The 26,435-nt window shown below is 38.7% G+C and overlaps 2 protein-coding genes across 5 annotated transcripts; one reads left to right on the top strand and one right to left on the bottom strand.

The window, feature by feature from the left end:
* Positions 1–118: 118 nt before the first annotated feature.
* Positions 119–16,359, bottom strand: pou2f3 (POU class 2 homeobox 3). Of its 4 annotated transcripts, XM_079648143.1 has the most exons (14): positions 16,230–16,359; positions 15,908–15,964; positions 9,370–9,398; positions 7,799–7,894; positions 6,438–6,543; positions 6,072–6,134; positions 5,872–5,945; positions 5,174–5,350; positions 4,903–5,044; positions 4,493–4,623; positions 3,947–4,111; positions 3,466–3,508; positions 2,406–2,523; positions 119–1,590 (listed from the first exon to the last, which is right to left on the bottom strand). In XM_079648143.1, exons 2-14 carry the CDS (start codon positions 15,954–15,956, stop codon positions 1,548–1,550), a joined length of 1,236 nt encoding a protein of 411 aa, XP_079504269.1. In that variant the 5' UTR covers positions 15,957–15,964; positions 16,230–16,359; the 3' UTR covers positions 119–1,547. The 4 variants fall into 4 exon arrangements, with proteins under 4 accessions (XP_079504269.1, XP_079504270.1, XP_079504271.1 ...); XM_079648144.1 differs by lacking the exon at positions 6,072–6,134; XM_079648145.1 differs by lacking the exon at positions 7,799–7,894.
* Positions 16,360–18,162: 1,803 nt separating this feature from the next.
* On the top strand, positions 18,163–25,812 carry LOC307018426 (E3 ubiquitin-protein ligase TRIM37-like; the record flags this gene model as incomplete). The annotated part of the gene is made up of 8 exons (XM_079648660.1): positions 18,163–18,400; positions 19,455–19,531; positions 20,052–20,153; positions 21,586–21,626; positions 21,908–22,024; positions 22,427–22,514; positions 23,634–23,756; positions 25,525–25,812. Exons 2-8 carry the CDS (start codon positions 19,511–19,513, stop codon positions 25,810–25,812), a joined length of 780 nt encoding a protein of 259 aa, XP_079504786.1. The 5' UTR covers positions 18,163–18,400; positions 19,455–19,510.
* Between the last annotated feature and the right edge of the window lie 623 nt (positions 25,813–26,435).

Here is a 26,435-nt window from a genome sequence, read left to right as displayed (position 1 = left end):
TCACCATTTCACATTATATAGTATTTTGTCATTAAATGGGGAACTTTCAGTCCTGAGGAACATTTCTGTACGTAAAACCAAGTCCAGGGTGACAAAGAAAAAAACAATCACATCAACATATAAGTAATGTTATTTATTTACTGTCTGAAAAGAAGCTTTGGATTGTCTAGAAAGGTTTTATATCCAAGTAACTTCACTAAACTCTGACCTCTGAATACAGACAGACTTCAGGAGGTGCTTTCAGGTAGAAACAATTAGATTGACCAATTAAAAATAAATGCCAAACCCTGATTCTTTCCTCATTTTAATTACAGAAGACAACAGTTAATATGGGTCTAGGGGTAAAAGTAAAAAAGCATCAGAGGATCACACAGCTCTGTTCAAACCTTCAGCAAAGAAAACTCCACTTAAGTTAAAAAAAAAAAAAAGGTATCTGCTGTTACGAAAGAGCCATAGACATGGGACGGACTACCAGTGTTGGTCTTGGTTTCCTTGTGGGGTTTAATAACTAAATAACTAAAGCTAACCTGCTTCCTCGGTGAAAAGCACGGCGAAAAATACATATGTTTTGATTTATCACATGTGAAATAGGAACAACAATCAATCACATGTGAAATAACCAAAGCAGTTCTGACTTTATTCTGAGTACAGCTGCTCTTATTTTTTTTTGAAGTTTTCACCAAGATAATTACTTAGCTCTGGGAACAAAATCTGCTAAAAAGTAGTCCGGCAGGGAACATAAAATGAGCAGATGATCATGTTGTGACAAACAAACATCAATGAGAGTCTTTTTGGAGTGCGAAGAATCATTAATAATGAACAGAACTGCTTTTGATGGATCTTGTAGAAATATAATTGACCCTCATTGATAAAAAAATAAATCCTAGACAGGAAGGTAAACTGACTGTCTCTGTTGTTATCACAAATTATAGAAATTATGGCTAAAACAGCAATAATTAGACCCAAGTTGCAATAAAACACCTTTAAATAACCGATAACTAAATTGAAAAGCTGCTCTGTACATTGAAATAACGTTAAATATAAGGCATTTTGCTCCGGTCATGATGAACCCCTTTATTTTGACTGCGTATTTATTCAGATGGGCGAGCAGTAAATGGTATTGAATCAAACTCACTAATACAATATTCACTAAAATAAAAACATATAATAAACAACCATGACTGTAGACAGCAAAAATATGGCAGAAAAAGCAACAGTTTAGCACACAGACATCAAACAAAGTATTTGAGTTGAACAGGTTTGCAGATGAGAATCCTCACTAGTGTTTCAGATACCCTGCAGGTCGTTCTGTGTGATCGCCCCCTTTGCAGCTGATCTACACCGAGTCAATGAACACAGATCAAACAGCTTGAGGCTGTCCTAACAGCAGTTGGTGTGGTGTGTTTGCAGTCCTCTGCTGTTCTTTCTTATGGGGTTTAGCCTTAAGCTGTGTAACCCTGTTCATAACGAGCGTTATTACTCCTTCACAAATCTTCATTGTACATCCTTCTCAAAACAAAAGCTTCATGTGGTACAGTTCATATTTCTCAGTGATGATACGATGCAGGGGTCCACGTCCGATACCAAGACCTGAGGGGATCACAAGATTGTAAAGTAAATGTTCCCAAGTGCAGATTTGAATTCAAACTTGAGATACTTGAACTTTAGTATCAAGTTTATGTTACCTTATTTCTAATCCACTACATTTTATCGCCTTCCTGTCAAGTGAAAACTCTGGATTTGTTGATTTTGAATGTTTCTGATGAAGTGCCCTTAATGATGAAGACTATTCCTACTTCTTATGTTAAATTAACATTTTATAAAGCTTCTTGTATCAGCCTGAAAATGCATCTTCAAAAAATAAGTAAGACTTTGAATGCAGAATTGTAACTTGTAGTGGAGGATTCAGTAGCCTACTTAACATTTGACTAGCAAAGGATCTTAAATTCATTCAGCAATTCATTTTAGGAAATAGTCAAATGCTTTTGCTTATTGGTTTTCTTGCTGCTATGAATCCACACACTGTTGTATTTACCCTTTATTTTTTATAGAGATTAAATGTACAAGATATAACGTGTTAAAAAGTTATATTTAGAGATGCTGGTAGGTACATTTCATCAGCTTTGGCTAGCTGTTTCCACCAATTGCAGTCTTTATGCTAAGCTAAGCTAACCTTCTTTTGGCGGTAGCTTCATAAATTAACAGTTTAGCTTAGCGTAGTTTAGCACAAACACAAACAACAAAGGGAACCTGCTTGGCTTATTCGGCCCAATGCTTACAAAACCTGCCAACCAGCACATGTAAGTATTCTTTGCGGGACAGCTGAAAGTTTGTGTTCTTCTATATCGAAAGTGTTTTAAAGAACAGATATCATTGCAGCTTGTTTTTTTAGTAAACGTTCTCACCCTGGTGCGCTGTAGGACGGGTTAACCTGAGACGTCAGAGAGACGGAGGCTGAGGAGGAGGACAGGCCGTTGGGAGAAGCTTCACGGCTCCCACTGTTTGGAGAGGAATTTGATGAAACTGGAAGGAAAAGGTAAACACATTATTATAAAATGTAATCACACACATCCAGAAACCCACCAATATGTGTTGTGTTGCTATCTGTGCAAATGAGACCCTTGATAGGGAAAAAGAGATACAAATGTTATTTCCAAGGTCAACAATTAACTTTCACACAGGGGAACACTGTAAGAACATAAACCCCCAGTGTCAGTACACATATAGAGAAATATGATCAGGTTACAACACAACCCAGTCTCACGGCATTTCGTGTTATAGTCACGGAATTAATTTAATCTATTGATTCGTGTTCACCGACACGATTTTCGTATTTTTTTCGTGTCACAGAACGATTTGAAAACCAATGTATTTCTATTGGTGGTATGTTTCGTGCCTGCACCACGTCTTTTTGTCCGGTCGGGTCTTGGAATACCAGAAGCTGTGTGGTTCATAAAAACATTTTCTTACTCAATATCTTACCCTAAGCCTAAACCTATCCTTTTATTTTAAATTGTATAATGTCCGAGTTTTTTTGCCATCCACGAGGAAAAGAAATGGGGGGCCTCAGAATACTGATATCTGTATTCGTTGTCATCTTTTTTTTCCTTCTAATTTGTTATTATTTGGTGCAGGCACGAAACATACCAATAGAAATACATTGCTTCTAAAATCTTTCTGTGTCAGAATACTGAAATCTGTTAAATCTGTTTTTCCTTCTTATCTGTTATTATTTACTTTGCTTTTAAAATCGTTCTGTGTGACACAAAAAAAATGGCAAAATCGTGTTGGTGAACACAAATCAATAGATTAATTTTGTGACTATAACACGAAATGCCGTGAGACTGTGTTGCACAACAGGAAGGCAAGGCAAGTTTATTTGTACCTTTCACCACAAAGCAATTCAAAGTGCTTTCTAAAAGGAGGCTCTTTATCAATATTTGAATGTAAAACACTTGTACTTGCCTCCGCCTGAAGCCAGAGGACTGTATGGTCTGGATACTGCGGCCTGAAACAGTGAAAATGAAGATAAAGCTAACTTATTTTTATTTCTGTGTAATATATTTGCTTTTTTAAACCTATTCAACAGAATATACAAATCTAATACCATAACCATTTAAAAGGAGCCATTCTGCATTATGAAGACATTAACTTTTGATCCATGAAATACATTTAGCTCATAATACATCCGTAGGCCTACTCAACATTTTAAAGCAGTATCCTATTCTACCCAGTAGTACATAAAGATGCAACAATTGTCTCCACGTTGACAAACTACAACACTAGAACATACTTACATTCAGGTGTTAGTGATCAAAATAGAATACCATAACAATGTAAAATAATATTACACTGTCAAAAGGACCGTTCCACTTATGAATTCAGTGTGTTTTCAATACTATTTCCCATTTTTATATAAAAGAGATGGATGTTTTAGACGGCTAACCATTCTGGAGTTGTAGCTGTGATTCTTGACGGATAAACTCGTCACAGGGCAATAGATCCTCTTCTCCTTCTGACGCCGATTACAAAACCAAACTCGAACCACCTCCTTCTCCATGGACAGCTGCTCCGAGATCAGAGTTATCTCCTCTGAGTTTGGCTTAGGGTTCTGAAAATAAATTAAAAAGTTAAGCCTGTACATTTTTAAGGTAATCCATTCCTTGTCCTCTGCACAACGACAATACAGTTGAATCTAATCAAAGTCAAAGTTATTGTCAATCTTTCAGTTTGTGTGCAGACAGAGAGATCGAAATACTGTTTTCCACAATCCGGAATACAAAAAAACAAATCTATATAAAGATATGTATATCCTACATATACGCAATCAACAGACACATGTATACATATGCACACATTAAGATAAAAGCACAACATGTGTAATCTAATCAACAGAACAGTTTAACTTTTATTTTCCTAAACAACAAACGATATAACTTAGAAAGCCCTCACTATTGAGACTTGTTAAACTCTGATTCAGTCGTGAACTTACTTCACGGAAACGTTTCTCCAGAGTCATCTTGATGTTTGTTTCAATGCTTGTCCTTTTTTTCCGTTTGCGTCCGTACCCCTCGATCAGGGGCGGCAGAGAAGTGCTACTCATCGAGTCAGAAGGGGAGTTCTCTGGTGTGAACAGATCAATATACAACATAGACATTCATCGTCAACTTTGAACAACAATGCATGTCACAGTTGTATTTGTGATGCAGAACTACTATTAAAGTATTAATGACATTTCTTAATAGGCTTTTCACTCTAAATTATAGGCCAAGTTGTTTTTCAGCATTACATTTTTCTTATATAGACAATTTCATTGAGTTGTACGTTTGCTATCCTTTTTTTCTAGCCCCTCCAGAATAATCCCTGGTATATTAATAACAAATGGTGGTCAGTGTGTTGTACCTGCATCACTCAGCCATTTCTCCAGCAGAGGTTTGAGTTTGCACATGTTTTTGAAGCTGAGGTTGAGAGCCTCGAAGCGAGAGATTGTGGTCTGACTGAAATCATTCCCGTACAGTTTTCCCATTGCAAGGCCCACATCTCCCTGTGAAAAAACACACACAAATGAAGTACATTTATCAACACTTTGTTCATCATGGAGTTAGGCAAGAACAGTAATGTTGAAGTCTTTTTTTCAAGAGGTAACACGTGGTTTTCCACTTGCAGTACTGACCTGTGTGAATCCCAGTTTGATGCGTCTTTGTTTGAATGCCTTAGCAAACAGCTCCAGCTCTTCCAGGTCGGAGGGTTCCTCCTGGGGGGGCACGGACATATGTTTGGGCATCTGCAGGTGGGACATGTCCATGTGGTTCTCCATGGACGGCCCAGCCAGACCAGAGCGGCTCATTGCCTGGATCAGAGGGACATCACAGAAAAATGTGACACAAATTAGGGTTAACTGTCTTGTGGAAACATCTTCGTATCTGAAATACTTAACATTTACTTGGTCAGATGTTTGGATTGCTCTGCTGTTATCTTTCTTACTGTTTATTTTACTTTAAACCTGAACTAACACATTCTGGCCACTAGATGGCAGCCGCAACGAGCTCAAAATATAACTGACAGCACATCCAGCAGTAACAGAGCTAGAGAGATCATTAGTGAGGCAGAGTTTGTGTCCATTTTATTCTTTTAGCTCTGTTTTTGGTCTCCACCAACTGCTGAGGTAAATATGTCTCTTTAGCTGCCAATGCTAGATTATATTCAACATCTAGTCTCTGACTGTGTCTGATTTCTGCTGAGCAGTTATTGTACAGTAGGTCTTTAGGATTGTTTTTGCAGCTGCATCCATAGTGGATGAGAGTGAAGCAAAACAGTTGAGTTGTGTGATACTGGAGCTGAGTGTGCCGATAGGAAGTATTCAGGATGTACCTGTGGAGTCAGAGCCAGTCCAGGCTGATGCTGGAGGAGATTTGTTTGACTCAGCAGGTTCTGCTGCAGAAGTGCTGCGAAGAAAAACAAGTTTTGATCAATTATTTGGTTTGTGAGTGCAATGCTCTTGGAAGCTATTGATGTTTGTCAATAAATAGATCCAATATCTTCCACCAAAAGCAAACTGTGTTTCTTTTTACTTTGGACATAGGCAGACGTGTTGGGCGAATGGATATACTGTTGTCCGTCAATAGGGAATCCCCCTAAAATCACAAATCCTATTACTTTATTAGCTGTAAAGCAGACTTTATAAAACATTTATGCACAGGCCCTGCTTTCACACAGTTTCCAGTCTTAATGTAAGCATAAATGACCGGCTGCTGTCAACAGATTTATATTGATATTTATCATACAAACATGAGAGTAGATCTTCTCAAAAGAGTCTCTGCAAGAAGTCTGATTAAGAACCATTCCCCAAATGTTAGTCCCTCAAATGGCATCTCTCAAATGATTTTTCAAACTATAATTGAGGCTTAAATCCCTGAAAACAACTTGAAAAGCTGCACCTTGGTGGCTGGTGGGGCTCTGGGAGAGCAGGAAGGGGGAGGGGGAGGTCAGGTGAGACGGAGGCATCAGGACCAGCTGCTGCATGCTGTGGAGAGACGTGAGCTCCTGGAGGAGAGAGAAAAAATAAACAATAACAATATCAGTCCTGACTCACTGATGAATAAAGGCTACCTCCACAGTGTCTGTTTCATATGCACATGTTCAGTGTTGAGTTAGCAGTGACTGTTCTGCATTTAGGAATTTACAGCACTTTAACGCCACGGTTTTATTAATTACTATATACAGGTTGTTATATGTGGCTTCAATTTATTTAAACCTACATTTTGGATAATTGTGTGCATGTAGTAGCCAGACACGCTTTCCATAAAGTCAATAGCATATTTTAATGAGATGCTATAATCTCTTTAAATCCTCTCTAACAGCCATTTACCACCATAATCCCTTACAAAGCAAGTGTATCCTCATGGTTTGTTAACTAATCCCTTAGCTAATGTAAAGCTTAATTAAACAAGCTTTCTACAACAAGAGCACTATGGAGGGAGGTGGGGGGAAGCTGGAATGAATGACTTGGCTTTGTGCACTGCCAAGAAATTATGAAATCATTTAACCCTCCTATTGTCTTTGTTCCCCCCCCCCTTACTTTGGTGTTCGCGGTCAAATTTGACCGGTCCTGTTTTAACTGCTATTACATTAACACAAAAACCATGAATCATCACCACATGTCATTTAACACCCTTTCAAACTGTACATATTGTATCAGACTACTGGTTTACATGAAACACTGCTGTAAATATACAAAGAATAGACACTGAACATGTATTGCGTGTGCCAGGTGTGATCCATGTGGGGGGATGGGCAGATAAGAGCGGGACATGTGTCAAATTGTTCTGTGTGCGTGTGTGTGTTTTTTATCTGATCCGAATGGTTACTAATTGCTTTTCTTTATGGCGGTCATTTTTGACCGGGAACACCATGGTGTTTCAAAGTTGACTAAATCATCCACAATTCAATGAAAGTGGTGATCAGCAATTGTATATGTTCAAATGTCTACTGTGAAGGACATCATAAAGCCTTAATGCAATCCAATGTAAAACAAAAAATGTATGATTGATGAAAGTAGTAAATTGATCAGATTTGACCCGATGACAACAGGAGGGTTAAAGGTATAATAACAATGAATTGACTTATTAAAATATGAACCCTCTCGGTGTGTTTAGTGTATATGCAGAGACCCTGCAGCCAAGCAGAGCTTTGTTTGTCTACAGCAGTAAAGGATGTGATGCAAAAAATGGAGGCATAATGTGTACTTCTAATCTTGATACTTGCATGATAATAATATTGCTTTAAAAAAACAACAGACCCCAGGCAGCTGACCTCCAGCAGAGCTCTGCGGCAGGTGGCATGTCTTGAGTGCGGCGACTGAGTGAGGCGAGTCGATGATCTGCTCTGTTTTTATCTAAAACACCGAAAGCACAACCAAAACGGTATTAACTTTTATAAATAATAAGGCTGGAGAACATTGTCCGTAAATAATCTCTAAACTGTATTAACTCTTTCTCGAGAGTAGCTTAAATCATAACCAGGATGGGAAACATTGTCTGTGTATAATCCCAGGGGGAAATGACTGCATGTTGACGTGTGTGTGTGTGTGTGTGTGTGTGTGTGTGTGTGAAGAGAAACACACACTCCAGGACCAGTTTGGTCACTCAACATGATACAAAGAGTGATAGACGCTCTCTCTACCCTTGGGCAAGCCAGTATGCAAATAACCCTCCCCTCTCCCCCCCCCCCTCTCTCTTGCACCACCCACCCCCGAAAGCCATGCCACTTCCTGAAAACACGCACTGAAATAATTGTCCATACTCTCGCCAAAAACGCTGTTTGGATAAGTATCCAAACAGCTGCAAACTATTTGAGATGTTTCTAAAGAGCGGGTAGTTTGTCCCCAGGATGTTAGCTGCGTTGCAGTCCGTTGAGCATTGTGTCCCAGGCACAATGGCTCTCAGCTATTTGTGTTCCTTACTACGGGTACAAAAAGTCATGTTATTACCTTTTAAATATGTTCTGAGGTTTGACAAAGAACATGAATACACTTCTTTCTTTCAAGGATTGTCTGTGTATCCAAAGGTTGATATCAAATTACCCTGTGTGCCATAGAGCTTTGTTTCTTTCCTCGAACATAAAACAAAACCAGCCACTTCAACTCAATCCCACTGAAACCTTTCTTCCATCCTGGTCTCTTACAACATTATAACATTTCCATACAATAACACTTGATTGTGAATTACTCTCTGAGGAAATGGTCACCTGGATTACGTTTGTTTTTGACTTTTTTTGAGAAATATCTTTTTATCGGTCCAGGTAAACGCTCTCACCCTTTGTGTCTCAAGTGAAACCAAAATTCTATTTTTACTGTTGGAAATGTACATTATATTACATATTACTTGTTGTACGCTTTGATCCAAAGCAACTTACATACTCAATACTGTGGGCAATCCCCACAGGAGCAATTTGGGGTGAAGTGTCTCAGGGACACGACGACATGCTGATTGCAGTGGGGTTTGAACCTGTGACCCCCTGATCCCAACACCTACACACAAGTCCACTGCGCCACACGCCTCCATGCACGTTGATAATCTAACAAACATACTGTGGCCAAACCACAAAATTGTACTCTACACTCAACTACATTCTTAACTTAACTTTTTACTGGCAGTTTGAGTTATCTAAGGAACACAATGAAGTTACTTTAATGAAAGTGTGAAACCTTGAAACATTTCCACCCGCTGAGCTCCATGCAAACATGACTGTGTCTGAGCAGGGGAACGGTTTCGCATCATGTTCAAAACCAAATCCTCCAGGTGACAGAGACCTCATTCATCAAATCCTTATTCGTAGGAATTTGGTCACTTTATTTAAAACTTTACTCACGTGTCGATTGAAGCCGATTCCGTTTTGCTCTAAATGCCAGAAAGGAGGGAAAGAGGTTCAGGTTATAAAATGTCACTCTGTTGCTCATAAGGACTTCCAGTTCATATTAGGTCTGTTCGTGTTCAATGTTGACGAGAGTAAATTAGACACGTGAGACATTCAGTGTCAACAGATTACATTTGATTCTTTTTTTTTTTTTATACATGGCTGCATTTACATTATTGCCACACACACACACACACACACACACACACACACACACACACACACACAAAGTTTTTCCTTAAAAAGTTAAGTTAACTTTTTTGTTGTTGTTTAATTTGATCTATATTTGAACCCAAGGGATATCATGTTGCAGCCAACGCATCTTATTTCTAACATGATTCAGAGTTATAGCATTACAAATAAGATATACAATTCTAATTTGATTAAATTGTCAAAACCATAAATCATAACACCTTGATACAACAACAACAACAACAACAACTGAATAAAAACACATTAAAAATGGAATAATAACAAAAACAAAACAAAACTGTGACTAGAAACGTGTCAACTAAAGAATAGGACCATACTGTGATATAAAACATTAATATATGCAAGTATAGTGTGCTGGATGCTGTCTCTCTTATCAGAGTTTTGTGCTGAATATGGCCACAAGTATTAATATATACATAGATAATTTATTAAAAACAACAAAGTAAGTTCAGTTTCATCTCTATCTTGGTTTATTGTTTTTTGTGGCAAATATACTATATATATAATACGAGCATAGGTATGCAACCATAACTTATAAAGCATAATAAAATAAATAATTGAAAGTGAGGTAATATCCCAATGTCATTCTTTTTAAACGCGCAGAGCCTGGTAAGTAATGTATTAGGTGTTTCATATACACACGTGAAGGTTTGTAAAAAGGAAAATAAATATTCTGCAAGCATGCAGCATATTAACTGCAGTTGCTGCGGAATTTTTACGTAAATAACAAACGTTTAAAAGTCTTTGTGTGCAGCAGCAGTGCAGAGAGTCCGACAGAGGAGGGGAGTTTAAAGGTGTGCTGGATAAGCTCGCATCATTTGAATGTCAAATTGGGCCATATGGACTCTGTGTGTGTGTGTGTGTGTGTGTGTGTGTGTGTGTGTGTGTGTGTGTGTGTGTGTGTGTGTGTGTGTGTGTGTGTGTGTGTGTGTGTGTGTGTGTGTGTGTGTGTGTGTGTGTGTGTGTGTGTGTGTGTGTGTGTGTGTGTGTGTGTGTGTGTGTGTGTGTGTGTGTGTGTGTGTGACAGAGGCTGCTCGAGAGACACACAATGCAAATACACCTATAAACACCCCCACCCCCCTCCCCCCTCCCCACTCTGTCACTGCCCCCCCACTTCACCGTCAAACTTCCATTATGGAAATGACCAAGACATGCAAATCAGCTGCGAGCGCAGGAAGCCTGTGTGTGTGTGTGTGTGTGTGTGTGTGTGTGTGTGTGTGTGTGTGTGTGTGTGTGTGTGTGTGTGTGTGTGTGTGTGTGTGTGTGTGTGTGTGTGTGTGTGTGTGTGTGTGTGTGTGTGTGTGTGTGTGTGTGTGTGTGTGTGTGTGTGTGTGTGTGTGTGTGTGTGTGTGTGTGTGTGTGTGTGTGTGTGTGTGTGTGTGTGTGTGTGTGTGTGAGGCCTGAACACACACTCTGGAAACGGTGGGTGAACAACAAAAAAAATCTCCTCTTCAACCAGTTGCTTTGTCCTTCACTCTGTCTGTTAGGCATTGATTGTATGGTTAAAACAGAGGTGGTAAGTAACTAAGTAGATTTACTCAAGTACTGTGCTGAAGTACAACTTTGAGATACTTGATTATTTCCATGTTAGGCTACTTTATACGTCTACTCCACTACCATTCAGAGGTAAATGGTGTACTTTTACTCCACTACATGTATTTAATACCTTCTGTTTTTACATTACATGTCACTTGTTAGACGCTTTTATCCAAAGTGACTTCCATACTCAATACTGTGAGAAATCCCCACAGGAGCAATTTGGGGTGAAGTGTCTCAGGGACACAACGACATGCTGACTGCAGTGGGGTTTGAACACTGATCCGTTACTTCTCAGATCTGCATTAATGATGTGAAATATAATCAAGTGTTGAATCAGACTTTAGTTCCACCTGGAGTAAATCCACAAGCTACCCTGCAGTATACAAAGTCATTCAAACTAGCTGCACCTTTACCAGCTTTGAGAACACTTTCATGATCAATCATTATAAAACATATCATATATATTATTCTGAAATAGACCAATCTGCACAATCACTACTTTTACTGTCGCTACTTTCACTATATTTTGATGATAATACTTTTCTACTTTTACTTAAGGAACATTTTGAATGCAGGACTTTTAACAGAGTATTCCTACACTCTGGTATTTCTACTTTTACTCAAGTACACGTCACGATCTGAGTACTTCTCCTACCTCTGGTAGTAGTGGGCAAGTTGCAAGTAAATATATCCTTTTGGACAATCCATAATAGTCATAGATAGATATAGACATGTCAGCAGCTCCTTGTTTTCCTTTGTGCATTGCATTATGGGACATTACTTAACTGAAGAATCCAGCTGATTTTATACATTATGATTTTCTTTAAAGCAGAAGACAGTTGCATTTTGGCCTCATTGGGTAGAAATCCCAGGATAATCTTTCACCATATTGAAAAATCAAGTTTCTTTTTGTAAACCTGCGGGCGTGTAAAGGACTTTGAGATGACATCCTGAGATTTGAGGCTCTAGCTAAAAACCATATTGCGAAAGCGTTGCAGAGACAGAGGGAAAAAGCTGCTAACAGTTTATTCTGCTGCTTCATCAGTAGCGGGTAGCTCCCGGCTAGCATAAGGCTAAACTATTAGCAACATTATCTCTCAATCTCTGAAAGGCTTTGATTATATCATCATACGGTCTTTTTTGGAAAAACCTGTCTTCCTCTCTTATCTCTGCGGTGTGAGTCGCCAATGCTAGAAAGCAACTTCTTCCACGGATCACTGTTTTATTAGGCTGTATACGTTGTAAGGCACATGTGTCAAACTCAAGGCCCGGGGGCCAAATCAGGCCCTTGGTGGATTTAATTTCGGCCCGCAGGATAATTTCTAATTACTATTAGATCTTGCCCGCCGGTATATTGCACGCACACCTTCACTCCATCCTGAGGGTCTCCTCAGCTCAGAGCCTGAGCCCAAACATTGATGACCTTGCACCCAATATGAGATGCCAAGTATCTGAGTTAGCATCACAGAGCAGCACACTGAGTTTAATGGATGTTTCCTTCTGCACTTTCTCTCTCACGACAACAGGGCATGTTTGGTTTGTTCTTTGAGGGAAATAGTTTTGTTGAAGCTGTTGTTGGCCTGTGGAAAAATGTAATCATAAGAAATGACTCTGAAAAGCTGCAGATAGAGCCATAAGAAATGAATGAACTGATTATAAAATGCTTAATGTTGTTTTTATAGGCAATAATTTAAGCTTTGTTAGCTCCAGGTTTAATATGTGCAATAAGTTCATTTCAATACGTTTTGCAATAAACATTGAACCAGTCCGGCCCTCCACTAGTACCCATTTTAAAATGTTGGCCCACTGTGTATTTGAGTTTGACATTCCTGTTGTAAAGGAACGGGATATCATATGCTATAGTATGCTAAATGCCTAAACCAGCTTTAATTTGTTCTATTTTCCAGTCTGAACACACTACATACTAATAGAGTATCAGCTCAGCCTGTGTTAACTTCATGCACTTTTGGTTCAAAATGTCCGGTATGTATGTGATGATCTTTCTAACTCACTTGTATTCAATGCATGCAGGTTTTCCAAACAGAAACTAGTGCTGTTATCTTCCTTCCTATCTGACTGCTCACTGTGATCCTAACATGAATAGGAATTATTATTTTTCTCTATCAGTGCAGAAAGCTACAGAAAAATGCAAATGGATACATGTGAACTCAGACACAGGTTGGCCATCACATGAATGTTTATTGTCACACATCTGCCAGATTAAAAATCCTACCAAATACCATTTAAATAATGGAAAATATTAATTATAATGTTTTAAAAAATGCTCATTTGCATTTCATGAGAAACTTCTCAAAGTGTTCAACATGAGAGTGAACATTTTTAATAAACAAAGTTGCCATAAATACAGAAGCTGTTTGCAAAAATGTTTACTAAGCTTTATTTTCTATGATATTGGCTCTTAAACAACATCATTAGACTTTCCTGTGCTAATGTACGGTCACCCACACGATACAGGGAAGATCATGGGCTTAGTCAGTTTAACTTTAATTATGTTTCCCTACACTTTACCTTACACGAGACTGAAAACTCATCTCCATTGTCAAACATTTCTTTGCCTACCATCGACCCGACAACCAATAATAATTAAAAACGATTAGATTTAACTATTAGATGTATACCTAAATGTACAACTCTGAGAGACTGGATTAGACAAAGTCATCAGACTCACTACACAGACGCTCAGCTGTTAATATGAGAACCAGGATTAAAACGTTTCTCTCCTGCTTCATTTCAAAGTCAAAGGGTCAGTGTACCCAAATGATAAAAACTCTCTAGCTTACCCGTGGCGCTTTCTCAGCACACAGATAGTTTGGGTTTTATCTGGTGAGGTTTGTCTCTGAGTCTTTTTAGGTACAGTGGAGGTGAGGGGAATTTAGTCTCGGTTGCTCCCACGATGACATAGTAAAATAATCAACACCATGTATCAATGTGTTTTTACAAATAAGTGTCCCAAGTCATGGTGACATGGTTTTTTCTTTTGAGGAAGTAGTCTCTTGATACTAAAATGCTTTTGCTTTAAATGTCATTTGTTTCCAATGCTCTGAGCACCATACTTCTCCCTGACTTTGTATTAGCTTGAAGGCCAACATACTTAAAACGTTGACAAGTAAAACCAAAACTATCCGCATGCAGAGATGCTATGGTAAAAGCATGTGAGAGAAAAAGTGTTTAACTTGTAATCTGGATGAACTAACATTTAATGCGCTCATGGCTCCTAACAAATTACAGATAATGAGAGCGGCAGGAACATTTCTTTAGATTTAAACTGACAAGGGATTACTATATTTTGACAAAAACACAGCCAGTACTTCCATTAAATTGAGATGTTAACTTCTCTCACGGGCGATTGTCTAAATAATAGTTCCACTTTTTCTGGTTCCTTGTTTTGTCGCCGCTCGTTCTCGGCCCTCGGCAGCCAGCGCTTCTCAGCAAACAGCCTCAGGGCCGTACTGGTAAAGCTACCAACTGCCACAATATCACACACACGCACACACCCACACCCACACCCACGCACACACGCACACACACCTCCCTACAACAGGTCAAAATGCAACCTCTAGTAACTAAGTGCATTTACTCAAGTACTGAGAATGTTGAGATATTTGTACTTTACTTGAGTATTTCCATTTGATGCTACTTTGTACTTTTCCTCCACTACATTTATTTAATCCCTTTAGTTACTTTACAGATGTGGATGAATGATGTGAAATATAATCAAGTGTTAAATCAGACTTTAGTTCCACCTGGAGTAAATCCACAAGCTACCCTGCAGTATACAAAGTCATTCAAACTAGCTGCAGCTTTACCAGCTTTGAGAACACTTTCATGATCAATCATTATAAAACATATCAAATATATTATTCTGAAATGGACCAATCTGCACAATGAATACTTTTACTGTTGGTACTCTAAGTATATTTTGATGAGAATACTTTTGTACTTTCACTTGAGTAACATTTTGAATACAGGACTTTTACTGTAACAGAGTATTCCTACACTCTGGTACTTCTACTGTTACTGACCTCTGCTCTATTCAGACCATCTCAGGCATCATATGGACCAGTATGAAGAACATCATTGTATAGTAGCACATCTTTCTAAAACCTAATATAAAACAACAGCACCAAAGACCATTGCACAGTGATACAACATGTGAATGAAAAAGTAAAATGTTGCCAATAAAAGGTAGAATTTAAAATATTTTTAAAGCAAACTAGAGACTTCTTAATAACGATAACAATTGAGCGACAGAACATGAATTACCAACTATTTTTACGAGTCGTTTCAGTCATTTTTAATCGTGAAACAATTCTCAAATGACAGCATTTAAATGTTTTGGGGTATTTCAACTTTTAGTCCAACCTTTTGGTTTTAAATTACATTTTGTGACATTTCCTACTCTAAATAACCATCTATGAGTGAAATGAGTTTTAGTGACAGTAGTTGGTAATTCTCTACAAATATCTTCACAGATAATCCAGACAATTACACATTAAAGAAAGACAAACACAAGTAAGCTTTCTGAAATATACTTTTTACGTTGAATGTGTCAAACTCCCTTACAAAAAACCAAATAAATATGTCAGAGACAAAAAGCAAACAAAGTATTTCGGTGGAAGTGAATTGAATAAACCGCTCTCTGACTCTGAGTCATTTCTGGTGAACTGCGTGTGTTTGTTATGAGATGATTCAGTGCAATATAAAGGTGAAACATCCTTACCTGCCTGTTGGGCTGGAGCCTCCGACTGCTCCACCGTGTCTGCGCTCATCTTAATATCTAGAAGAATAAGTCCGGCTGATTTTACTACAGGATTGCACCTTCACCAGGACACTGAATCAAGCACTCACACTCACATTACCCTGACTTTATTCTAATGCCTCCCCTCCCATCCACCCCGCCACAAGCGTACTGTACACTTTTAATATTCATAATTGAAGCAAATATTCCCATCTTAGCCACACAGCAAACAAACAGTTTATGAACTCATGAAACAATGAAGATGTAAGGAAAGTAATTGATGAGTAAAAAGAAAATACCTCACCTCACACAGATTAAAACAGTCGCCCCAGCTGCCGTCTGTTCTCTCTGATTATTTAAAGCAAAACAAATGTTGGTTTAAAAGTTTTTGGGAATCCACAGCTGCTCATCAGCATTTTCCTAAGTGGAGAAACGCTCACCTCTGCAGCACAACCCCCTGCTGCCTGATAGGCTCCTTTGCATATTTGCCTCAGTGCGTCCTATCCAGCTTCAGACTGTTTGCATAAAACAACAATGGGGTTACTGCAAATGACAGTGTGTGTGCGTGTGTGTGTGTGTGTGCGTGTGTGTGTGTGTGTGCGTGTGTGTGTGTGTGTGTGTGTGTCTGTGTGTGTGTGTGTGTTCGTGTGTGTGTGTGTGTGTGTGCATGTGTGTGTGCGTGTGTGTGTGTCCTTATCAGAGTGCTTTGGATAACAAGAGTATTATTACTTCCAGAGATATTTGAGTCATTGTTAGTGAAGTGAAAATGTAGGTAAAAATAATTAAATCTTAAGCTTAAATTAAATAAATGTGTACTTTTATTTACTTCGTCAACATTTTGGCTACCTGTGCTTTGAATAAATAGGCCTACTCTCTACCTTGAATTTTTTCTCTTACCCTAAAAGCTACAATTTAAAAGCTGTCTAATTCTAATGTTACACATTCTTACACTTAACACAGACATATCAAATACAGAGACCACAACTAAGTAAAGAAAAGACGAAAAGCAGTCACTACATTGTGCACATTTGGGAAAGTAAGAAAGGTACACTACTTATTACTGCAAGAGCAGCTGGTGGTAAGGAACTCAGACAACTTCAATTGAAAACAGGTTATAGGGACAAGTGCCCTCAGGTTAAGGGGTGATTGAAGGTCATTCCAAGACCAAGGTCCATAATGAAAAAGACTCTTTTCTCCCGCCTCTGTCCGCACGGCAGGAACCTGGAACCGTATCCAGGAACTGGATCTGAGGTTGTGAGAGTCACAAACTGGAGCAAATATGGCACATACGTACAGTGGAAGCTTTCCTAAAATGGCTTTATACACTAATAAAAACCAATGCTGCATCCTACGCATAGTAAGTGAGGACCATCCAGTTAGGCTATACAGTGTGCAATGATGAGTCCTATAGGGTGCATTTGATATATATCGCAGTGCAGCATGTTAGAGTGGGTCAAGTTTGGCCAAAACAGTGGGACAGGCAAATCTAAAGATTGTATCACCGTAGTCCAGCTGGGAAAGGAATAAGCCAGAGACCAACCTTTTACGGGAAGAAGTTGAAAAACAACGTTTAAGACTGTTAAGGAAGCCAAGAGTGAATTTCTATATCTTAGTTATAACTTCAATGTGGTGGAAAAGAAGGCAAGATATAATTATTTTATTATAATTAATTCAGATTTAACCAGCTTTGTTGTTTCTGTCAGTAATTTCTGAGTGTTGTTACACTCATTGATGGACTGAAGATAATGTGAAATATTCTTTAGCTGTTTTATTGATTTGTGGACTGTGTGTTTTCACATTGTATAATTTGTTTTTATTCTGACTTGTATGCATTAAGGAATGATATCTTGTAAAACCCATGCTGGGTATAGTTACATACATTACACAACAACGGAAACTTTCTACCTTCAATCTGGGTCATAATAATGAATAATAATCGTGCAATTTCCAAAATATTGTATTACCAAACTTTGATACCAGTGGTGGAATGTAATAATGAGCTCAATAAAATGCAATGGACGTTTAGGTATGAAATGACGACATTAATTTATTATAATTAATTATTTACTCTTGTTTTTCCTGGCCTCAATACTTTTACAAGAGAAAGTTTTCAACCAAAAAACATAAAAACTAAATATCCTCTGTAGTTCTGCAGCCTGTCCAGCAGGTGGCGACAATATCCCTCAAGCAGTCTGACAAACAAAAAACAAATAAAGTCCAGCGAAGAAGAAGTAGGAGCTCGTTGATTGGTTATTGCTAGGGGACAGCTTAACATCAAGCGCGACCGCTACATCTTCAATTTACAGCCCCAAAAAAGGCTTTTTCAACGTTACTTGTACCTTTACACGGCCGCAGCTAGACATATGTACATGTTTTGTTGCAGCTAATCCTGCGCACACAACGCCAACTGTGTGCTAGGATAGATAATGTAGTTCAACTGTTCGTTTCTCAGGTGGGACAGACGAGTCTGGGAAGGTAAGTGAGCCACCTTGCTAATGGCTGCAAGCTAGCTAGCATCACATTAATTATTACTATTTTTAGTTTTCTCATTATTCAGGTCAACCCCGCTAGTTTATGTTAATAGGAGCAAAGAAAGCTAATGTCTTCACTGTTCGGGGAAGATAAGCTAGCTGTCAGTGTGTCTGCTGATGCTAGGCCTTTTCTGTTGGATGTCAGTTGGGCTCAAGCTAACGGTTCTGATATGTTTTGTGAATTTGTAACTTTAATAAAGAAAATTACATTTACATATATTTAAGGTCGGAGCAAATGCTTTTATATACACTACCGAGAACACATTCGGAATCACCTGCAATATTTATGTTTTTCTTCTTTTATTCAATTTTGGCTAACAGATCAAAACTGTAGATTTCAGATAGTAGATACATTATTTACATGTTGAATAGTTTATGCCCAAACTAAAGAATTAAATGATTCAGACTTGCATTTGTATTCCAGGCCTATATTGCAGTCTGCATGTAGCAGTTCAGCAGAACATACTAACATTTTAAAATGTACATTTAAGTGTAAACCCTAACATGTTTAAACCACAACTGAAAGTAAGGTCATTTTATTTATATAGCACATTTCAACACAAGGCAATTCATCGTGCTTTACAACAATGAAGGACATTAATAGTATTAAGAAATATATTATCAAATGGTATTTAAAAACACTCATTTAAAAGCAAAGATGCATGAATTACAGTTACAGTGCAGTGTGAGATACACACATCTGAACGAACCCCCCTTTGGAAAATTATAATCTGAACCCATGGTACCTTTTTTTTAGTTTTCGCCGAAACTATTCCTCTTTTTTATTTTTAAATGCACACAGTTAAGTTTACCTTGTCTTCCTAGGACTTTTTTGGTATCCTCCGTGAACCATGGTCTTGAAACCAAAACAGATTCCTGTACCCCATGGTACCTTTTTTAGTTTTCGCCAAAACTATTCCTCTTTTCTTTAAATTAAGATCAGTTTAAGTTGTCTTTTCTAAGATTTAGCTTATTTTAACAATGCTTTTTTGTTTTTGACCAGCAGCTCACTCATTGATTCGTTGTAGAGATCACAAACTTCAAAGTGGCCGAAATGGACGAACAAAGTGTTGAGGTTTGTGTACACACACACACACCCACACACACCCACACACGCACGCACGCGCCTACAATAACAGATCAAATAAGTTCAATAATCGAGTATACATTATTTTTGTGTTATTATTGTAAGCATGATCTAATAATTGAAATCAAGATCTTGCACCAAAGAGAAATAGTTTAAACAGAACGTACCAAAGTTCAGGGTATGTAAGATAGCAGTATGGATGCTAAAGATTACAAATAATTCAATGTAGTTTTGAGGTTAGACATTCCTTAATCTAGACACGACTTGATTTGGAAAAGAGTCATGCACATTCAAGATGTCATACACAATTAATTTATAAATCTATTTTACTCCAAATCTATAAAATACAACTGTATAATCCAACATAATTCATAACATTCACTTTTACTAACCTTGTGTTTGATCTATGACATTCAGTTTCCGTCTGCACTGTAATTGAGTGATGTTGATTTAACCCCGTGGTGATTTCTGTGCTGTATTTTAGTCCTCTCTCTCCTGTCCCGTGCAGAGCATCGCGGAGGTGTTTCGCTGCTTCATCTGCATGGAGAAGCTGAGGGACGCTCGCCTCTGTCCACACTGCTCCAAACTGTGCTGCTTCAGCTGCATTCGAGTGAGTCTGTTCCCACCGGGCAAGGAGAAGCAATCTCCCTCGCTGCCTAGCTTTGTATTCTCCTAGTAATAGTAATGAACTGAATCTACAAATAAAGACTGGTTAGTTATCCACACGTGCTGATACCTGCATTTCTTAGAGTAAGATAAGATATGAGCTTCATTTTGCCTGTTAAAGAAAAGGTATACAGTGTGCACAGTGTGTGAAAGAACAAAATACTTAGTTTTGCAATTCCAGAAAATTAGACCTTATTGCCTAATTAATGCCATCTTTACATTTTTACTAAAACTTAAAGGTCTCATGTCATGGCCATTTCCACTGATCATAATTCCATTGTTGAAGTCTACTAGAATAGATTTATATTGTTCAATTTTCCAAAATCACTTTGGTTTCTCATACAGCGTCTCTGTAAACTACGTGTATTCACTGAATTTCACTCTCTGCCTTTAACGGCTCGTTGTAGCTCCAGTAGCTCCAGCCCCCACCCTCCCTGTGAGCACAGTGTGCTCTGATTGGTCGGGACGTTGTGAATCGCGCTGAGCTCCGTGGAGGTGTGGTTTCCTTGTTTAGCGATACACAGCGAAACACAGCCAAACTCATCCTGAGCACACACAAAGTCACAGCTGAAGTAAAAACAATAAGTGTGGCTTGATATTGAGTAAGAAAAAGGTTGATAAACGCTGTGAGAATGGGTCTGCAGAGAGAATTTCGTCGCGATCCCAACTGTCTGTTATCAGCCTGCAGCCAGGGAGGAGAGATCAGCAGAGCTGCATGCACTGAGTGTGTGTGTGAGGAAGTCCGTGGATTGGTCAATTTGGACCAATCAGCGGGGGCTTAACGTAATGGCTCCGCGGACGTAACGTAACGGCTCCACGGATTGGTCCATTTGGTTCCGGGTAACGCATGACATCATGCCTTACCCGGAAGAATCAATGGACAGTGACGTATATCTCCAACGAGGCGTTTTGGGGAGGTCTTCTCTGTGTTAGAGTTTTACTCGCTACAGGGTGTACTTTGAGGGTTTTGACTCGGCAGACCGTTCACATGAAGAAAAACCTTCATAACACACAAGGGGACGGGTAATAACCGGAAAAGCATGACATGGGAGCTTTTAATACATTTTCTTTTTTTATGTGGAATATTTGAAGTGCTTGATAAATATACATTTGATGTAGAAAGTATTTATTGCAGGATAAGCAAATAAATTACTACACACATGTTCATAGTATGCTATTGATCCATGTTTGGATAACAATGAAGCACTTCGGCGTCAGGAATAAGATGTATTATATACTTTGGTCTTTTCACAGGATTTACTAATAATATAATATGGAGTCTAGGCGGCTGTATCCTGAGGAGAACCACGTGTATTTGAGAATCCTGTTTGTGTTTAGAGTAAATGATGATTTAACTTTAATCTCTTGTTTGACAGCGGTGGCTGACGGAGCAGAGAGCCCAGTGTCCACACTGTCGGTAAGAGCATGCTAACACAACCCTCGCTACTGTATGTCAGTGTTTAGAGTGTGTGTAACTTCACCCCCAATTCATCATAGAAATGTAATCAGAAAAAAGGGCATCACATCCAGTTGCATCTTCAAGATCCAATACTTGCCATTTCAATGAATTTGATTTGACGAGTATTTCTAAAACACCTCGAATGACTGTAGTGAAGTAAAGGGCATTTTTGGTAAGGTATTACAATGTGTGTGTGTGTGTGTGTGTGTGTGTGTGTGTGTGTGTGTGTTCATGTACAGAGCTCCGCTCCAGCTGAGGGAGCTGGTGAACTGTCGCTGGGCAGAGGAGGTGACCCAGCAGCTGGACACCCTGCAGCTGTGCAGCCTCACCAAGCACGAGGACAACGACAAGGACAAGTGAGCACCCCCCCCTGTCTCCTTCCCCACCCCTATGGCACTCAGTTAAAGCATTTCAAAATGTATTTAGATGATTTTTAATTGTAGCACTACCATTTATGACACTCGTCCTGTGATTTCTTGCCAAAAACTGTTTATAATTTGTTTTAAAGATTAGTTTATATACAGTTTTAACAGGAATTGGGAGCAAATTGTGGCAAAAATTCTCCGGAAATACCCAAATTCCTAATTCCTGATATAACCGTGCACACTTCTAGATGTTATCCATCCCTCCTTTAGCATATTCATCATCTCCATCTCCTGCATTTGATAAAGCTTGATATGTTTGTAGAAACAGGCCAAATCTTTTAGCGTTGACGTTTCTGTGTGACAAGCAAGTGTCATTGGATGATTCCTTTGCAGATGTGATAACCACCGTGAGAAGCTGAGTGTTTTCTGTTGGACCTGTAAGAAATGCATCTGTCACCAGTGTGCTCTGTGGGGAGGCATGGTAACGTTTCACATCTTTTTATTTGAAGATTACAGCTTGCATGCCAAATTACAATGCTGACAATGCCAATTTAGTAGAAATCAGGCTGCAACTAATTTCTATTTATTTTATCTGATGAATATGCGGAATATTTGTGACCCGCTCTGTCGAAATCAGTCGGAAGTCGTAACGGCTCATTTCAAAATAAATGTGGATTTGTGTAAAAAAATAGTTTTTTTTTTTTTGGGGTTCGGGTGTTTTGTTTGATTTTAAATAAACAAAGTCTTGGCTTTCAGAATATGAAACTTTTATTTCCAAAATCACACGATAAATACATGTTTGAAGCTTGTAAAGGGAAGAGGACAGCTCTCACTCGCACTCTGTTCCGTAGTGCCCCCCCCCTCCCTCCGGCTGACATTATGAATGTGAGGCGCATAGTAATCATAGGTAACACGGCAAGGTCCGTTACAGTTTGTTTTCATCTGATTTCAAAAAACAAAGTGTTGGCTTTCAGAATATTAAACTTGTTTCGTCAAATTCAGATGATAAATTTGGTTTGAAGCTTGTAACGGCATAATTACAAGCGGAGAACGGAGTAACTTAACGTCACAGCAGGCATAACAACAGCCGGTGTTTCTCGAGAGTGTTTTCCCCGGGAAACACTCTCGAGAAACACAACCGCAAAATTATTAAAAAAAATACACACACACGTATACACACACACACTCGAGAGCTTCCCCCAGACCAGTAATCCAAACGGAAATATTTTCCCTCCGTACTACTTTGATAATTTATTAGCCGCTAATAATCAATCAGATCGATGGATTCCAGAGAAGAGGAAACTTTGAAGGCCTTTTTCTCAAAATGATGACTCGGTGACAGTCATTATATAATGTGACATATTTCGCTTAATATTTGGAATCTCCTCTTTCCAACAGTGTACACAACTCAAAATGTGTCTTCGGGTCAATGCGACTGATTTCGATGGAGCAGGTCACATTTTTTCAATAATCAAAATGTCAGAATGAAGTAAGAACCTCCTTATGCCTCAGGAGATATCATTACATGAGTTGATTAGTTCATCTTGGTTACACCTCACAAGTAGAACTACAGACAGATGTGTGTTTTGGTTGTGTCCAGCATGGCGGCCACACCTTCAAGCCTCTGGTGGAGATCTACGAGCAGCATGTGACCAAAGTGAAGGACGAGGTCGCCAAACTCCGCCGCCGCCTCATGGAGCTCATCAGTCTGGTGCAGGAAGTGGTGAGCTCTGCTTTAATAAAATAAATGTTAAAGAACAGTGGCCATGACATTCACTCCTCTCTGAGGGAAACTTCTTCAGATTCGGTGCCCTATGAGCTTTCCTGTAGCGCCATATTATAGACAAGTTGTCATCTGCTAACACAATGAGCCTCAATAGGGAAAGAGAACAAATGTAAAGCAACCAAGTTTCCGATTATAGTACTGAGGCAGCTCTCAGAGTGAAACCACATTATCATACCACCTGCTAAACTGACGAACAGTGCTGAGAAAAATCAGCCCATAAAAGAAAATATATGGTTTAAACAGTAGTTTTTGTTCTTGTTTTTTTATAACTATCTTATTCCAAATACTGTTAGATTAAGGTATCATCATTTAGGTGAGGTTTCTTCCTGGTCTGGATCACAATTTAAACGTGTCACTTGTAGGGTTGCAAAGGGGCGGAACACTTCCGGTACATTTCCATGGGAAGTTAAGCTGGGGAATTTTGGAAATATTCCATATTGGAAACCTTCCATGGGAATTGAAGGTAATGTAGTCGGGTTGTATCATATCCAAGCATAAATATAAACATTTTGTCATAAGAAAACATCCATGCAAAATGATACAATTAAAAAAAAACATGACATTTCAACAGTTATTTGTAAGTTGAACAGAACAAGTTTTAATTATTTTATTGAACAATATTACTCATCCCCCCCACCCCACTCATTCAAAAATGAACAGAAATGCACCCCCCGTCCAAAAATCCCCACAAGAAATCATCTGCCTGTGATGGCTGCGCCCCCCCAACGGAGCCCCCCCCCCCCCCCCCCCCCCCTCCTGACATTCAAGGTGTTTTTTTATATATATAGCACCAAATTGCGACTGAAGTAATCTTTGTACGGTCACTTTTCACATTGAACATGTGCTCTTTTATTAAATAAACTAAACGCTTTCATTTTAATTTATGAGTTTAGTGTTTTTGACCCTAAGAAACACAGATGCAGTAAACAATAACAATAATCCACAGCTCCTCTCTCTGCTCCAGAGGATTTAAAAAATATATATCCCCCCCCCAGGCAGTAACCCCCCAAAGCAGTAAACCTGGGGGAAACACTGAATGGCATGGATATTAAAGTGTACTTGAATGGAATCTGTTTGTTTTAGTCAAGATTATGCTAAAATATACTTTCCCCAACTATATTTAAGTTCCCTACGAAGAGCCAACCTTCCATTTAGAAAATTCCCAGTTTATTCCCTTAAATTCCTGTTAATTCCCATGGAAAGTTTCCACCTTTGAACATTCCTGGAATTGTGCAACCGTAGTCACTTCGTTTTACTTGTTGTATAATATAAGCATCCAATTTAGACGAATTAGACCAAACATTTTACAGAATTATTTAAAAGTTCAGCCTTAATGCATTATTTAATTTTGGGTCGGATAAAATCATAAACTATATTTAATAGTTGTAAAGGAGTACTGCTGACATCCACTAGATGGCACCAACATGTCGTCACTTCAGTTGAGGTGTGTGTGAAAATGTAGGTAAAAATCATTAAGCTTAAATTAAAACAAATATGTACTTTTATTTACTTTGTCAACATGTTGGTTACCTTTTGCTTTGACTAAATATGCCTACTCTCTACCTTGAATTTTGTATCTTACCCTAATTAGCTACAATTTTAAAGGCTTTCTAATTCTGATGTGTTTACGTTTGCTAACGTTGTCCCACAACTCTGGAAAAGAAGGCAAGATAGATTTGTGTAATATTATTGTGTGTGTGATCAGGAGAGGAACGTGGAGGCTGTCAGGGGAGCGAAGGACGAGAGGGTCAGAGAGATCCGAAACGCCGTGGAGATGATGATCGCCCGTCTGGACAACCAGCTGAAGAACAAACTCATCACCCTCATGGGTAAGACTGGAGGACACGTCACTGTCACTGTCATAGAGCAGCTGGGTGGAGTCTGTGACACTACAAGTATTTCTATATTTACAAATACCGGCTACATTTGTATTCTCAGTAGTTTATATCCTAACAGTGAGTTTTATCAAACCAGAATTATACTTAAAATCTAAAACACGGTTGCTTTTTTAATTAAAATGTGTTTTTAAGCCTAAAAGATGAAATAACCTTCATTTTAAATGAATGTACATGTGACGCTTTTTAAGGTGCAGTTACCTAAACAAAGGTAGGTATTTATATTGGGCAAAACTCCAGAGCTTCAATTAATTTAAAATATTTGTATTCCCGATCAGTTTAAAAATACAAATATAAGACATAATGGAGAAATGTGAAATGAGACACCCTACAAGACTATCGGAAGCTTTAGATTTGAGACCCAGACACTAAACAAAGTATATATAATACTAACACATCTCGAATTGGAGAGAGTTCCTATATTAAACAAAAACATTTGCAAGCTAACACTAATCAAGCTTTGACGGATACGTTTTGTCTGAATCACAAAAGGCCCTCCCTCTCACAGCGTTATGTTGCCAGCGGTGTTGAATCTTCCTCGTCTGAAAAGAGCTCTCGTCGAAGCGAGACACCTTTTATCTGGCACTACAAAGTGTGTGAAGGTTGAGACGTTCACTCAACAAAATCCTCTGTGCTGAAAAAAGCCGCAAGGGACGCCTTTTTATAGCTACGGGGCAATACACAGATGAAATATTTATCTGGACTGAGTGGATGCATGCAC

Source organism: Notothenia rossii (genome assembly GCF_949606895.1).
Source record: "Notothenia rossii genome assembly, chromosome: 9".
In the NCBI taxonomy this organism is placed as follows: Eukaryota; Metazoa; Chordata; class Actinopteri; order Perciformes; family Nototheniidae; genus Notothenia; species Notothenia rossii.
This window is presented reverse-complemented; position numbering and strand designations above follow the sequence as displayed.

Coding starts and splice junctions, on each gene's coding strand:
- pou2f3 (XM_079648143.1), bottom strand. CDS start 15,956: ATGAGCGCAGACACGGTGGAGCAGTCGGAGGCTCCAGCCCAACAGGCA. Junction 4,112..4,492: donor TGGAGAAACGTTTCCGTGAA/GTAAGTTCACGA, acceptor ATTTATTTTCAG/AACCCTAAGCCAAACTCAGA. Junction 3,509..3,946: donor ACAGCTACAACTCCAGAATG/GTTAGCCGTCTA, acceptor TCACTGTTTCAG/GCCGCAGTATCCAGACCATA.